The sequence below is a fragment of the Uloborus diversus genome, chromosome 4 (assembly GCF_026930045.1).
Source record: "Uloborus diversus isolate 005 chromosome 4, Udiv.v.3.1, whole genome shotgun sequence".
NCBI classification, from domain to species: domain Eukaryota; kingdom Metazoa; phylum Arthropoda; class Arachnida; order Araneae; family Uloboridae; genus Uloborus; species Uloborus diversus.
In genome coordinates, this window is record NC_072734.1 from 111,901,200 (window position 1) to 111,918,778 (window position 17,579).

General features: G+C 31.2%; 1 protein-coding gene across 5 annotated transcripts in view; it reads left to right on the forward strand.

The window, feature by feature from the left end:
* Positions 1 to 305: 305 nt before the first annotated feature.
* LOC129219966 (zinc transporter 6-like) overlaps positions 306 to 17,579 on the forward strand; it is a 41,176-nt gene continuing 23,902 nt past the window's right edge. For 2 of the 5 annotated variants that reach the window (XM_054854284.1, XM_054854285.1), the window contains exons 1-8: positions 324 to 455; positions 3,053 to 3,099; positions 3,301 to 3,387; positions 5,631 to 5,715; positions 8,666 to 8,708; positions 10,368 to 10,433; positions 15,059 to 15,139; positions 15,219 to 15,254. In XM_054854284.1, the coding sequence (XP_054710259.1) occupies positions 449 to 455; positions 3,053 to 3,099; positions 3,301 to 3,387; positions 5,631 to 5,715; positions 8,666 to 8,708; positions 10,368 to 10,433; positions 15,059 to 15,139; positions 15,219 to 15,254 (452 nt within the window). In that variant the 5' untranslated portion in view covers positions 324 to 448. Of the gene's footprint in view, positions 456 to 3,052; positions 3,100 to 3,300; positions 3,388 to 5,630; positions 5,716 to 8,665; positions 8,709 to 10,367; positions 10,434 to 15,058; positions 15,140 to 15,218; positions 15,255 to 17,579 lie in introns of those variants that run through there. The other 3 variants (XM_054854287.1, XM_054854286.1, XM_054854288.1) reach the window with 3 other exon arrangements.

Below are 17,579 nucleotides of genomic sequence, written 5' to 3' on the forward strand. Positions count from 1 at the left end.
CGTTCTGATGGGCCCTCAAACCTGTGAATCAGCCACTACACTATGCCATAGTCTTCAGGGAGCCTCAAAATTATTGCGGGAATCAAATCTCACTTTTAGTTAGTTGGGCTTTGAGTCCCTACATGAACCTGAGAGTTTAGACTCTACTCTCTTTTCTATCCCGGACAAAAATTTCTGTGAACCTCAGCGGATTGCGCACTAGCACTAAGTTGTTCACGTGACAATCTTGTTGAGCGACGTGATTAAATTATTCGTAAATTTTAAATTTTTGTACTGGATTATCAAACTGGCAACGATTCTTGTGTCTTTACAATGTTGTCTGCGTGTTGATTGAAATATTTGTTATGTTTCTCAATATGTTACAGACTTAAATTCATGGCGACACAAATACATTTAAAAATGTAATTTTTAAGAACATTTCTTGTGTTATTGCCTCTAGTTTTGCGGAATGGAGGGTAAGGTTTTCACTGGTTGTTTGTAAAGCCATACCGAGGAAAAGAAATTTATGTATTCCTTGTTTCAATTCTTTCTTAATTAGATTTCCCTACATTATAGCCTTATTTCGCGAACTTTATCGTTTTGTTCTGTTTAAGTCGTATACCCGTTATATTCAACTGTCAAAACGTTGAATACATCGAGTATTTTCCTTTTACTTACTAAAATATTTACGCACCGGGAAACATATTTCACCGAATAGTTTCCAGAAGAAAAGTCGAAATTATTAACCTTTATCTTTTCTTTTTATTTCATGTCACCTCAACATTATTTATTTTTGTTCAACATTGTTTTTTTTCTCTCAGGAAAGTATTAAAAAACATATACAGAAGCTTTTAACATGGTGTTTGCTAACGTTCATTGATAATTTAAAGGATAGTTAGTTTTAATTGCAACTGAAAAATGAATTTAAAATTCTGCACCCTCTGAGTCAAAAATTTTTAATGCTTGTGTAAAAGTTTAATTACTAAGGTCTTTCTGTGGGGCAATGGTCCTCAACCCTATGATATATTAAGACTTGAATGCTTGTCCATGCATCTCCTGAAACTCAAAATGACATCCCAATGTCATTCTTGTGACAAAGACAAATAATGTTTTTCGAGCATGTTTGTTCCCAAATTCTGCATAACAGGTACACTTGTGCTGGAAATGCATTGATCATTGTACAACCTAATCCACATGTTATTAAACATAACAATAGATACCAAATGTTACAATTAATTAATTGCTTCTCATGTAAAATTTATAGTTTTGGAATGGGTTTTAACCCCTAAACCCTTACTGTACCCATGATTGAAAACATATCATTTCCTTAGTTTTCATCATTTTCTTTCATCAATCAATTTCTAGATTTTTCCTTTCTGCTGAAAGCCCCAAAGCAGAATGCTACGAAATTTGCAATGTACCTTGCAGAACAGATGCCTGAGCTGCAGAACAATTCTGTTCAAATGTGAGAGGAAAACTCAAATTTTCTGCAGAAATTCCAGATTTCTGTAAAATTTCTGCAAAAACTGCAGATTTTCTATCTTTCAACTCAAGATAGAATTTGTCACAAATTCTGCAGATCTCTTTAAATTAGAAGAAAATCTAAAATTTTCGGAAATTAAGATAATTCGGCAGAAAGCTCGTGAAAATGTTGAATTTGATAAGTCATCTTCAGAAACTTCAGATGTATTTTGAACTTAAAGAATTCTGCAGAATTTATACAAAATCAGCAGATTTCTGCAGGAATATCATATTCTAAATCTGAAAAGATTCTGAGCGTTTTGGTTTCCCTTTTCCTTATTTTCTCCATTCGTTCTACATCCACTGCAATTTCCTCCATAAACGTATTTTTTGGAAACATACCAACATTTGAAAACGTCCATTGCCAAAGATTGTGTCTTGTTTGAGATTTCAATCCTTTTGCATCCTGAAAATATTTCAATTATTTTAAAAGTTTTGAAGTGTTTTACTATGTGCTACCCCAACTCGACTCATTTATTTATTAATTAACATTATTTTAATTGCTCCTTCATGCCATGTAAAATTAACCGGAAAAAAAAACGTGGTTTAACTCTTTGGTTTGCATTTTTATAAAAAAAAATTATCTTTGCTCTTTCTATGCATTTTAGAAAGCAAATAAATTATTTTTAGAGAATCTCAATCAGTTTAGGTTGCACAAAAATGCATAGCAACAGTGAAGTTTTAAAACTGACAAAAAAAAAACAACCTGTATGAAACGATTTCGAGTTGGCCCGGAATTTGTGGAAAAGGTCACTTTGGTTGCTTGTGTATACAATGCTTAAAGTACTTGTAGAACAGTTTTGGTCAAATGATTTTATGTTGCAGAACATCCTCAAGTATTCTGCTTTGGGGGTTGAAAGTAAATAAACAGTTCTGAGATCCCAAATCCAGAACGCTTGGAACTGTGACGTGTCCATATTTCTCATTTTCTGGATTTTAGATCCTGATACGAAAAATAACAAAATTTATCCCATAGTGTGATTATTGGCATGTTTTTCTAAATTTCACTAACTTGTTGCTGATATTTTCTTTTCTTTATCAATTAATGAAAGTATTTTTTAATATGAATTTAAAACAAAGTTGAAACAACACTAAAGAAATGAAGAAAACTATTATGGAAAACATGTAAAAAAACTTCAGGAACAAATTATGAAAAAACTTTTCTTTTTATTCATAAAAGAATATGGTTCAGTTTTAGTACTCTCATATTCTAGTAAAATCCATTACTAGCTTTTTAAAACACAAGTTTTATCTCCAAAACATGTTTAACTATGATTGATTTGCTATGTAATTATTAGATAGTAAATTATTTCATCTATTTTTAAATAGTGGCAGTGCCAGCCCTTGCAGGGCCCTGTGCAATAGAAGTTTGAGGGACTTTTGTATATAGCACCATGGAAAGTCCCACAGTTTCAACCACGGAGCCCTGTGCAGTTGCATGGGTCTAGCACCACCACTGTTTTTAGAAAAATTGATTTGCAATTTATTAATTTTAGATTTAAAATTATATTTTAAACCAATAGGTGAAATTAATATTTTCCACTACTTCTAGTTTTTCTTTCAGATTTGCGACACAGGAACAGCTCCAAAAGTTTAATAGTAAGTTTATGTATCCAAAAATAAATTTTTTTCTCTCATAGAACTATAAGCTAATAATATTTTTAGTGATAAAAGAGTATGCTACAATTTTTATACTTATGATTTGTTAAATCAGAAAGAGTTATTTTAAAAATCTATTCACTGTTTTAAAATGTCTTTTAAAAGCTGATTGATCACATGTGATTTTTTTTTTTTTTTTAGGCTACTGGAAAAATGAGCGGAAAGCATTCATTTACAGCATTTTCATCATTTTTAAGAGAATTTAAACCTGTATATAAAGACAATAGGGTAGGTATGCTACTGTATTTTTGAGGTGAAAATCATAGAGCGTTATCAATTGAATTTTAGTGTATTTTCTTAACATATTAGACTATATTTATTTACATCTAAATTTTTTTTAGCTATCAGATAATTTTTTAAACAAATAAAAATACTAGTGAGATCAATAACCGTTGATAATTGCTTTTCTGGGTAATTTTAACAGCTGTTAATTGAATGTTTGCTGTGTTCTGTAATGTGTTCCTGTATTAATGTTAAACTAACGAAATAAAGTTTGAATTTCTTATGCTTAGGTTGTAATGCAGGTGAAAAACATCTCTCTCAATCTTCATGCTTTACATGGTTCTAACTGTATTTAGGGAATTTGTAAATCTCAGTTATAAGGCCTTTAAAAAGCCAAAGTTTATTGAAATGCAACAAACACAAAACTTCTAAAATTGAAGTGTTTAATTTGGGAGAAAACCCCCAATAACTTAATTTATATTTTTTAATGACACATATATTTTTGTATGCATCAAGAGGTTGGATTTTTATTTTGAGAATTATAGTTGAATATTTTAGATTTGTATATACAGTCGGACCTCGATATAAGGTCCCACTGGACAGGGTCAGTTTTGTGAAGGCCCCATGGGACTTCACAAAACTGATCTTATAAGCGGGGTTACCTTATAACCGATTCATAGATACACTAGCTGTACCCGACGCGCGTTGCTACGCCAACAAAAAAATACATCATTATACTGATTTTCATGACAATCAGTTGAACAAAGCAAAAATTGCTACTCTGCAGTGCCACCTGGTGGCGAGTGGCTTCAATGAGCATATTATGCACCTTCTCCGTGGAAAAATACATATATACAGCAATTTTCATAATAATCAGTCCAGGTATCAAGTGAAGCCGTGACTATACTCAAATTTTGTACTCACGCAGTTTGCAAGATCAATCAATCGCTAAAAATATCAAATAGAAAAAGTTTTAAATCCCCCCGTTGCATGAAAAGCCATAAAACAATAAAGAAAGAATTTATTTGTTCAAACTCAAGAAAAATGGCAACAGCTAACTTATCAATGAGATCTTTCACGCGAATTAATTTCTGCAACCGATAATTTTACTCTTATTTATCCAATGGATTGTGACTTTAATTGAAATAAAAAAGGAACTATCGATCGGATTTTTTTCGAACTGGTCTATAAACATTCCCAGTACCAAAAATAACAAATGGTGAAAGTTTCAGCCAAATCTGCCGTTTAGTTTTTGAGTTCATGGATGACATACAGACAAACATTCATTTTTATATTTATAGATTTATTGATAAATAAGGATATATTTACAAGGATGTATGTATCAATTCTTTTCAAAATTTTATATGTCCGGAAACTTCAGTTAATTAAATTATAATAGTTGAATCGATTTGAACCAGTTGAAATTTTTAGAATTAATAAGAAATTTTGAAATACTTTTTTAAAACTTCCATTCAGAATAAAACTGCATTCAAATATGCCCAATGTGCAACTTACCTTACTTAAAATTACATTAGTACAGGACTGACGCATTTTTTTCTTTAGCTTAAGCACAATGGTTTCTAAGTATCTTCTGAAAATTTTCTTCGGCTTCTAATGACTGGTAAAAAACTGCAGTATGTACGTACTGAGTGCCCACGTTACTGCTTCATATTTTACTATCACTGTCGTAACACTCACTTTCAACTGTTAATTTACTATATTAATAGGAAAAATGACTTTTCACTTTTTAAGGATCGTATATCGAGGAAAATTCTTGGAAGTAAATCTATTTGGCAATGAAATCATTTAAAGAAATCAGACAAAAGTGACCTTATAAGCGATTAATGTATTATGACCTGACCATATATCCGATAATACATAACATAGAATTCCTATTCAGTGAGCTGGGACTTAAAAAAGTGACCTTACATGCGGGGTGACCTTCTAAGTGGGTGACCATTTATCGAGGTCTGACTAGTTTTCAATGGATATTATAATTATAAATTTATAGTTATGTCAAGTAAAAAATAGGTATTTTTGTTTCTTTTTATTTTAAGGAATTATTTGACTTGTCAGTGGTACAAAATTATTCATCCAACTACAAATGCTCTCTGTCAAAATACATTCAATATTGTTTATTTTAAGTATACATATTGACAAAATTTTGAACTGGTGTGCATCAGAAATTCCAAAAAAGTTTTTGCTACTCTCATGCTTATGTGACATCTTTGTTTTATTTAAATTTTTAGTTTCAAAGAATCACCTGGCTAGGAGCCATGAACATAGTTTCTTTGGTGTTACTCATTCATTGGTGCAATTCTACTGAAAGTTTAGGTAATTTTTTACATGCTTTCTTAGATGTATTTTTTTATAACTCAGGAATATTTTTTATGATACAGATTCTCCCGATTATCAGTGGAATAGTGTGACAAGGTGACCAGGGATACTCCAAAAATTAGGTAAAAATGATGCTATTGCATGCAAATAATATTTAAAAAGATCAATAACACTCGCACACTTTTAAAGTAGAGCTAAAACAATAACAGTGCATCATTAGAGCAGCCAGAAATACCTTCCGGAGAGGGTTTTTTTATCAAAAATACCTTCTGGAGGGTTTTTTTTTTTATCAAATATACCTTCTAGAGAAGGTTTTTTTTTATCAAAAATACCTTCTGGAAGGGTTTCTTGATCAAAAATATATTCTAGAAGGGTTTTTTAAATCAAAAATACCTTCTGAAGAGGATTTTTTGATCAAAATAGCTCTTTCATATGCAAAAACTACTGTATTAGAATTTGCATTTATGTTAAAACTAATGCCTCTTGGCATTGTTTTTACCCCCAAAACTCACCCTTCGCTGTGCCATTGCAGTGCATTTAAAAACTAGGAAAGGATCATTCAGTATTGCTAACAAATTACATACATACGCAAGCAAATCGTGCAAGCAGATTGACAGCAACAGATCAATCTAGGTTTCACTAAACATGCGAAGGGGGGGAGAGGAACTTTTTCAAGACTAGTCGTTTACGAATGTAAGTATTGTCAATCGAAAACTCAATAAAAAGGGTAGGTCTAAAAATCAGTAAGTAGTAAAGATGTAAAACGGTAAGTACTGTCGATCTAAGAATCTGGTTTCAACTATATTTGGGGCAAACCTAACCTGGCAGCATTGTGAAAGCTACGCAGATCCTTGGTTTGTCCCAACTATAGTCCGGTTTCTTTGACCTTAAAAGGTTTAATGACATTGAAAGCAAAAGGAAAAAAAACAATAGGAATTTCAACAAAAAAAAATTTTGCACATGGGTCATTATACAAAAAACGTAGGTTTTTGAAGTTGGAATTCATGAAAAAAAATCTTCAATTCTTGTAAAAGTTACTTTATATTGTTCCTTTAAGGTACCTTTTTACTCTCACATAGTTAGTCACATTCTTTATTGATTATTTTGTAACTTTCTTTTGTAGTTAAAATTTTGGCTGTGAACAGAGGGTAACAGATAGTAAATATATATTTTAACTGTTATTTTTAAACTTTTCATTTAAATAAACATTGCATCTTGTATGAGGAACATGATTTGAACTGATTAAAATGTACACATCTTTCCTAAAATGGATTTTTCAAGAAAGTTGTATGCTCCATTTCTGATTGTATATCAATCAGAAATTGTATCTGACAGTATAGATGTAATGGAGGATACAAATACTTATGGTTTGCTATGATCATTGTGTTGATTTTTTATTGTTAACGCAACATTTTATTTAGAATTTACTTTTAAAAAAAAGGGATTCAATTTTAACAATTAAAAAAAAATTTGTACACAAACAATTCTTTCCTTTTTTACCTCGAGAACGGAGAGAATACACAAAGTTAAGGACCTATTTGACTTCAAAGAGAATAATGCTGAAATTCTTTCACACTAAGTTCTTTAGCTTCACTACGAAGACCCAGATTTGAAAAGCGCTAACTTGTGATTCTAAACCTCTCTAATGAACTGCCAGTACTGCTGTCTATAGGAAATTCTATTACTTAATCAAATCCTGAATGGAGGATACAAGAAATACTGTGACAGTGATTCAAAAGATTATGAATGCTATATATTTTTTTATTTTACAGCATAATTCTTTTTACCTATTAAAAAAACATCAAATGATTTAAATTTCACTATTAAATCTGTTATATTTTTTTGTATTGAGTAAATAAAGGAAAAAGTACATGGGAAGAAATGTGTTGGGATGAGGGATATAACATCATTAATTTGTGTTGATCATTTTCAAAATTTGTTACACTTCTCTAAATCTCATTAAAAAAGTGCTTAAAAATAAATATCTTCGAAACAAACTACCCTGGATTAAATTTAAACTAAGCCCTAAAAACCTAAAAAAGCGCATTTTTTGTATAATGACTCACGTAGTTAAATTGTGTGCATTTATCTTCTTTCAGTTGATTATTGCCAAAAAAGAAACGAAAAAATTTTTTTGGGAAAGTGTGAAAAATTGCGGATAATCGGGAGTTTACTGTAACTAAGTTATTTTTATGTATTAAATAAATTATTTCCTGCTGAAAATTTACTTTAATATTTATTAATGAAGTCTGATAACTCCTCGATGCACCTTAATGAAAAAAAAGTCAATGCTGAATAATAACTTGTCTTCAACTAGGATATACAGATGTACATCTGCTTTAAATTTTGTACAACTTTCAATGAATGTCCAGCTTTCAAAATCATTGATGATCCAACAGTCCTATGCCATTGAAAACTGCTTCAGACCACCATAAAATAAAATTCAGTAGTCCGTGGGACCAGTGGACAATCACTGTCAACTAAAACAATTCATAATGTTCATCTTTTTAATTTAAAAAAAAAAAAAAAAAAACATTTACAATCATTCTGTGTTTATATTTTCATAAAGTTTTTTTATATGTTCAATAGTTGAATTTAACTATAAATTATTTGAAATATTGTTTTTAGAGAGCTTAAACATTTTTAATTTTTTGGCATATTCAATTTTACATTGTTATGTAAGGTTGATTAATAAGAAATGATAGGTGCTATTCTGCAACCTAAAATTCCTATGTATACACACAAATCATCAGGTTTCTTGAAAATTTGTTTGTTCCAATTAACTTCTACAAAGATATAACTTATTTAACTTTATATAATTATACTGGGCAGACAGAAAGTGATTATTATTACTATTTTGTAATTATTTTTTATTATTTTCAGCACAGTCATAAAAATGAACAACTTTTGAGATAGCAAATAATTATACCCACTTGTGTATTTGCAGGTCTTCTGTCAATTACGTATCTGAATTTGTTTGATATGTTATGGTAAGTTAGTCATAATCTCAATGTTAACAAATACTGGTTGTATTAGGGGGGGGGGGACAATAACTCTATGTGAATTTTATTGTGAGATTTTGTTGTTGCTAAAACTTCATCAAAATTCTATTACATTTTGATTGAATGTACCAAAATTTTTCTTAACATAATGCATTGTACAATGGAACCTTGATAACTCAACACCCCAAGGGAACGTGAAAACATGTCAACTTAAAGTGAAAATCAACTTTCGAAAGCTTGTGAAAAAAAAAAAAAGTTCAACAGGATTTTTTTATCTCCTCCCCTTTTCCTCAAATGTCTTAAGTATTTAATAAAGAAAATAATTTAAAATAGTTATAATTGATTATTTTTTGGGTTTTTTTCTCTTGACTTAGAAAATAAATAATTTTAGAGACCTTTGTGATAGAGATAAGCCTTGAAACTAAGTAATGATCATCCTTCCTACCTTGAGGCAACAGAAATTTATTTATGGCAACAGTAAAAATAGAATCTGATTTTTGATTATTAAAATGAAGTCAGCATGTTAAGAATTAGGCCTTTTTATTGAAAAAAGTTTAATTAGATAGATGTAAATAGTGTAAATAGCCTCAATAAATGTTTTTCAATATAAGCTTTTTCTTTCAAGAACGTCATGAACTTTAATATACTGCTTAGACAATTTGCTCACTAACTTGAAAAATGTGTTACGAGATGGTAACGTTTTGATTAAAATTGAAACTTAAGATGCACTTGAATGAAACCTGTTCAATTTCTTCCTCATTAATCTCTCGCAATCCAATACTCAAAAGCGTGGTTGCTACTTATTGTTTTAATGAAGTGTTCATTATAATAATCCTTTGAGTTGTCATTTAGCACATATTTTGGAGATTTTATACCTTGTACTCTTGCTTCCAAATTAGTTTCAATATGAATGTGTTGTTTTTTCATCAATCCAGGTCTTTTAATTAAAATGTATGAAAAAAACTGAGCAATCTTAATATTTTTGCTATAGTTTTCTATTTTAAATGCTCTTTAGTAATATAGAGGCTTTTTGTAGATCTGAAAACAAAGTACTTCCTACAGTGATTTTTTGTTTTTGTTTTTTTAAATTTTGAAACCCACTTTTGAAAAATAATTTTTAATTTAATGGTAGGTTGTGCCTGTAGGCGCAGTTTGTGGCATTGAAATTTTTTTAGTGGTTGTTTACAGAGGTAATTTTTTTGGTAGGGTTTTTTGCTCTGATATTTGGAGGTTGCCATTGCTCATGAGAGGATAAGAACTACTGTTATTAACCCTTCAAGCGGCCGTGACGTAAAATTCCTTCACCCAGCGATGTATCGAAGAGCGGCCGTGTCGAAAAATTTCGCCATGAATATTCTTCCATAGAATTTAACGCCGCAGCCGTTCTCGAAGCAGAATATTCAAGGCCAAATTTTTCGACACGACCGCTCTTCAATACATCGCTGGGTGAAGGAATTTTACGTCACGGCCGCTTGAAGGGTTAATATGTCTGTGTTGGCTTTTCATTGCTATACATACTCATTTTGTTTTTTGTCCTTTCACATGTGTAAATGTAAACCTTTTGTTAATATATTTTCATTAACATATTTTGTTCCCTGTTAATATTTTTGATATTTCTTTTAATGTATGATATTTCTTTGTTTTCAGCCTGTGTATTTGTGCTTTAAGCATATGGGTAGAACAAAAGAAACCAAATAAACAGTTTACATTTGGGTAAGCTTTGTTTTTTTTTTTTTTTTTTTTTTTTAATGTGATGTTGCTACACCATATCATATTTTTTCTAGACTTTCCTTGCAAAGGTGATTTAACACATGTGTTAGCATAGCTATTATTATTTTTAAAATAAAATTTCTCTTTCAATTTACTATTGAACTTCAGTGTCTTATGCTCTAAAACATGTAGTTACTTTCACTGAACTGCATTTGTGCTACATTAAGATTTTGAACCCCACTAGTTCAAACTTTGTTTCCCAGCAAAACCGTTTTCAACAGTTTGTTGTGGTTTAACAAAATTTGACTGCCAAAAATAGTATGACAAATTTTAATAAAATAACTTTCCAGTTTGTACTCTTATATTCTAGATATCATAACATTAACCTCTGTTATGTAAACCAAGAATTTGAATAAACTAACTGTAGTACATATTTGGGCATTTGCAGAATTCAGATTTTTTTTCCCCAATTATTATTTAAGAAGGAAAAGGTGGAAGTTCAAAAAAAAAAAAAAAACATGCATTTATTTTTAAAAAAAAATCTTTTTTGCTCACCTTGCTATTAATTGTCCATTGTTAGGGGGGGAAATAACCAATATAGGAAACCAACAACAGATGTTATGAGATTGCTGCTCAATAGGGTGGAACGAAAAAAAAAGTTTTTGATTTTCAATTTGCCGTAGTGCGGAAAAGTTGCCTTTTCATGCAAACAAGATGTAAAAAAAATATGAAAAATATTGAAGCAAGTCTTGATGTGCCGCAAAGAGCATGAAGTTTTGCAAAATTGCAATTTTTGCTACATTTTAAATTTTTTTGAAAGAAATTTCAAATTTATCTTTATGCTTCAAATGCTGTCGAAAAGCAATTTTTATGCTCAACAGGTCGCACAATAACTTTTTTTTGTTGTTCGGATTGTGTCTTGAGGTGCCGCAAGAGCGAAGTAAGTTTCGCAAAAACGCACTTTTTGCCGAATGAACTTGCATCTGGGAGCTTGAGTCATTGCAGCAGCGGATGTTTAAATGGGACGGGGCTGGTCAGCAGTGATTTGTGTGAGTGGGGCTAAGCTCAGATCAGGTGTCAATTTCTTTGTCGAGTTGAGTTAGTGAATAACGTAATTTCATTAGTTGGTAAGATACTTCATTGTTGTGAGTTGCAATGGCTCAGTCTAAACAAGTCCAGACGAGACAAACATCAGAATGTCCTATTTTTGGAATCTTTAGCGATTTCAATGAAGTTTTACTACCTACTTACGAAGATGTAATGAAGTGCTACTGTTTTATTGGACACGGCCTAAAAAGTGCAGCTGAAAAAGATCTTTCTGTAAGTGAAATATATATGACTTTTTAGTTTCCAGAATAGATTACATTTGGTCAAGAGCTTCTTTGAGACAGCAGGAATAGAAGCCTAATGGATTCTTAGATGGTAAAACAAAATAATCAAACGAATTTAAAGACAAAATATGTCAACAGCTGGAAACCTGTTCTAATCTTCCTGTGGTTACTTCCTTACCTATTGAAAATAACCTTCTTTTTGAGAACATACAGGACATAAGTACCGATCACAAATATGTATTGGATATGTGTGTCACTATATCAAGTGGAACTTGCTCACTAGATTTATCTTCAAGGTATACCTAGGAAAACTTCCCCACTCCAGATGATTTACATTTGCAAACCGTATATTTCGATTGTACGTGGCAACTAAAAATCCGAATGAAGATCTCAAGACTCTGACTTAGTACATTGTTAAAGTGTAGTAAAGTATAGTTTCCTTTATACGGGCGTGGCATTTCACTAAAATTGTTTGAAACAAATAATAATACTGAAATATATTAATAGTAATCATTATTCATTCATATATTTTCAAGAAAGGATCCATTTCTTGTATGGATCAAGTGGGCAATGCGTATGCTCCTGTGTGGTTTAACATCAAGTTAAAACCTTCTCGTACTTACGGCTCTAAACATTTATTTGAACGTATCTTACATTCACGATATCTCTCATGATTTTAAGATCATTATAGACCGGGTTATATAAAGAAATGGGTATTTTGATGCAACAGAAAATATCCATTTGGCTATGTTATGCAAAGAGCGGTGAAATGTAAGAGAACTTCGATTACGATGTGTGTTGAATGCAAGAACACAAAGTAGAGGCGGGGTTAAGAAGTTTAAAGTTCAACAAATAATTTTTGCTGCCAAAGATTACATCGATTTGATCTCATGGGGTGAAAATGAAATAACCAAACCCCCCTTGGTAAAACATTTGTCTAGTGAATCCCTCAAAGTGAAACTTGTAACCCCTAAGCGGCTCTTAAAAAGTATGGTTCAGTCGCAGAAGACGAAAAATTGACTGAAGAGTTATTTGGAAAAAAGAATTATTTGGTACCAAAAAAAATAAATAACAGGGTTCGTACGGGTCATGGAAATCCTGGAAAGTCATGGAAAAACCATTAGCAAATTTCAGACCTGGAAAAGTCATGGAAAATTGACATTTTTTTTCCAAGTCATGGAAATTTATTTGAAGTCATGGAAAAATGTCCTGGCCAAAGAGAACGTAACAGTAGCTAAAAGATCATTAGAAATCTTGAGTGATTTAACAGCATTGCACATAAAAGCTATTAAAAACTGGAAAATTGAACGATCCCAAAAACAAGTCTGAATTTTGAAATCTCATTGCATCCACTTCTGTAGCAATCCACTCATCTTTTTTTACAATGTTATTTTACCACTTGGACCATTACTCATTTTTAATTTACCATTATTTTCAGTACTTATATATTCTGTAGAATCAAACTTGCACATTTTTGATTTCGCCCACTCAAAAAATGCGTTTCAATTGCATCCAAGTTTTCCATCACTTGTAAAAACTTTATTAAACTTATCATAGTTTATCTCAATTGTTGAATATTTTAGAAAATGAAGATCTTTAGTCAGATATATTGGGATACAGAAATAGGGGAATTCTAGTACACTCTGAAACAGTAGTACCCAACATGCGGCTCGCAAAACTAATCCCTGCTACTCACTGCTATGTTCAATGTCAAGAATCAAATACAATGTTCTGGAATTTCTGAACTTATTAATTTATATGCATTTAAAAATGTGCAAATAAGTTAACAAGTAGTTATGAATCAGAAAATTTATTCACTACCAAAAGTTTTTTTAAACAAATATCTGGTTCAGAAACATGAATTTACTAAAGAATGTGTCTTTTCTTTAAAAAACGAAAATACTGTCAGATTATGTGCATGGTTAAATGAGCAGTTGACATTAAAAGGCAACTTTTGAACAAATGTTATTGAAACTCAGTAATAACTCATTCAACCTTTGTCCCATTCATTATCATTCTGCCTGTTAATAAAATTAAGAGATATTTAAAAATCATTATATTCCATTCACTGTATTTTTATTTTGCTTTGAGATTTTAAATTTATGAAATGAAGACAATTAAGAATAGTTTTTTAGGTGTACACTGATAATTTTGTAATTACAAGTGCTTTGATGAGGTAGTGGCACTCACGTAGGAGTTTTGCTTATGCTTTTTTTCTGAAAATTGGCAAATTTGATATTAAATAGTACTATTCCCTTCTTGTAATAAGGTCATGAAAAATTTTATGAAGTCATAAAATAGTCTTGGAAAAGTCATGGAATTTTTTCATCCAAGTAGAGTATGAACCCTGAAATAAATAAATAAAAACGCTTTAATGTGTCAAAGAAGTAGACACAAACTTCATACAGGTTTAACAATCCTGTTGGGTTTAACAATTTATTTACAATCATTAAGAATACATTAAATGGTAAAAATTGAATTGTTAATGTCTTTTATAGTATACTAGTGATAGCCGCATGGCTTTGCCCGTTGTAGAAAAATTAAAAGGTCATTTGGTTTGCTTGAATATTTACAAATAATGTAAGAATTTCTCGCCAATTGGCTTGCCCATATTACGGTTAAACGTTATGAAAACTTGATAATTTACTCGCCCATCTTATAATTTTGCTCGGGTAAATGTGATTAAAATTGGAATAGAAAAAGAACAAAATCGAGTTTTCGAAAAATCGCTTCAAGGTGCACCCCCCCCCCCCCCCCATGCTACAACTAACTTTGTGCCAAATTTCATGAAAATCGGACGAACGGTTTAGGCGCTATACGTGTCACAGAGATCCAGACAGAGATCTAGATCTCCAGACAGGTTTTCAGCTTTATTATTAGTAAAGATTATGATTTTTTTTTAAAACTGTATTTTGTAATTAGTATTTCTTTCCTAATGCAATGCTTAAAAATGTATTTACTGTCATATTATGTGCCGTTATAGACAGTAGGAAAGCATAAAAGGAATTTCATTGTTAAATGGGAATTTTGGTTATTATCAAACTTTAAGCTCGTTGCGGCACCTAAAGATGTTGTAGTAAAGCAATGAAATTTCTTCTGCTTCTTTTTAAACTTAAATGACAACTTTTCCCTCCTACGGCAAACCAAAAAAATTTAAAAAAAAATTTAAGGTCATTTTCGTTCCACCCTACTGCTCAATTTCAGAAAAGCTATTTCATGTTTTTTTCTTTTTGTGAAGTACTATTTTATTTGGCAAATATGTTTGCAAATTTCATTTTAATCTTATTCGATATTTAGGTTTGAACGTGTGGAAGTTTTAGCTGTGTTTGTATCTACAACCTTTTCATGTACTAGTTCAATTTTTATCATCAAAAAAAGGTATTTTTTAATTGATCATAAAATATTTTAAAATCACACTGCAAGGTACCATATATAACATTTTATCATTATTTTTCAGCATAACAAGGTGGATACAGCAAACACAAATCCATACGTAAGCGTTTTTATTTTAATATGTTCCTTTTCAAAAAAATAATTTTTAGTTTATTGTTAGTTATGTCCTTAAATTTTTTGTTTGATTTTTAAAATGAAGTCAATTTGGAATTTTGCATTTCCTGTGGTTTCCAATTTGTAGAGGTTTGTTGTAGTTTTCCTATTACTTTTGCTATTTTTGATCAGCACTCTACTTTGTATGTTTTCGTTTTGAAGCCTTTTTTGCTAATGTGACTCATTAGAAATACAAACGCAACTACCAGCAACTGACTCTAGGCCCAGATAGGCTGCCCCTGGTAAGTTTATTAGTCTTCAACGAAGGTCAATGGTCCTCTATAAGCTATCTCCCCCCCCCCCTTGTTATTACAGCATTTTCCGGTAAGCTGTTCCAAGTGCCTACTTCCCTACTAAAGTAGTAGTTTTTCCTAATTTCCAAGTTGCCTGAGATTTGAATAACCTAAAGTTAATGACTCCTTGTCCTGCTTTCTGTGCAAAAACTTAACTCATTATCATCTTTCATTTTGATAAATTTAAACTGAATCTTGTCCCCTCTTGTTCCTGACTATACATATTAACCCTTTTAAGTATAATCCAAATCTGAATGTCCCCTCGCTATCCTAGTAGCCCTCTTTGAACCTTTTCCAGTACAGAAATATCTTTCCTGACATAAAGAGACCAAAACTGAACAGCATACTCCAAATGAGGTCTTACTAAACTCCTATATAAAGGCAGAAGAACCTTTTTAGATTTGTTTGAAATAGATCTATTGATAAACCGAAGCATTCTGTTAGCTTTGTTACTTGCAATGCTGTATTGTTGACTAAACTTGAAATCCTGATTTATTAAGACACCTAGATCAATAACATTTTCTGCCTGACTAATGACCAAACCCTGTAAATAACAACTTGTACACATTTTCATGACCTCAAAGTAGCACTTGGCATTTCCCATCATTAACTGCACATATGTCCGTTTCATACATTGTCCTGCTTCCGACGTTACTTTCTGTTGGTTAGTGAAACTTGTTATTCTGTTAATATCCAAGTATTCCGGCTTTTTCATCACTCTTTTATGGACAACGCTTAATGTTTTTCTAAAAACAGATCAAAACCATTTTCTCAATACAAAACCGACAAGCTTTTTTTTTGGGGGGGGGGGTGATCTAAATTTCTTTGTTTGCTGTTTGAAGCCGTTCCAGAATTTTTCTAATTCTTTCTTATTCTCTGTAATTGTCAAATCAAAAAATCTAATTTTATTTTCAAATGCAAACTAACAAGCAAAATTACAAAAAGTTGCTTGTATAGAACGTACTATAAATGAAATTGTATACAAAGAAAAAAAAAGTTAAAGATTAGATTTCTTCCACTAGTCCATTCAGAAAGTAAACTCTTTAAAAATGTGCAATAATTTTTAACCCTTCCTCAGTTATATGTTTTCCTGCTTGGTGCGTTTTTTATCACTAGTCCCTGCGGAATAAATGAATTCAAGGTTCCACTGTGTGATTTTAATCCTCTTGAAGCTGTTTTACTTCTTCATTTTGTACAATCCGCATAACTTTGACATCATCAACAGAACAATTCATAATTCCAGAAATATTTTCATGAATAGCATTCATAAAAGATAATAAACAGAAGAGGGCCTAGAACTGATTCATGAGAAACCACGCTCAATACATAGCTTTGTTTAGAATGATTTCTCCTTACAACTATGCTATGCTTACTTCCATTATTCTGTGTTAGTGTATTTATTAAATGCCTTCCTTTATTTACTTGGCCCATTTTGAACACTTTTTGATACTTTCTGTTAAAAATCATCCTGTGATTCAATATCCTAATTCGGACATGTAAACAAATAGCTTTAGCAGTATAAAGTTTTTCATGTGATTAGGAAACTAGTGAAATTCTCCCTTCAAATTTAGAAAATATTCCCTTTCTGCCCTAATTTTAACCCTGTTACAAACCCTGAAAATGTTCAGTTGATAATGAAAAAGAATTTTTTGAAACTTTCATTGTCAATAACTTAAGCTAGGAAAGTGATCCACGTGACAGTGTGCTTATCAAGTACAATGAGAAAGAAAAAATACTGAGAAACAATGAATTTTATGAGAAACAAAGAAAGAATTTTTTGAAACTTTCATTGTCAAAAACTTAAGCAAGAAAAAGTGACGCACGTGATGGTGTACTTATCAAGTACAAGGAGAAAGAAAATTTTTGGAGAATTTTATGAGAAACAAAGAATTTTTTGAAACTTTCGTTGTCTAGAATTTAAGCAAGAAAAGTGACCCACGTGATGGTGTACTTATCAAGTACAATGAGAAAGAAAAGTT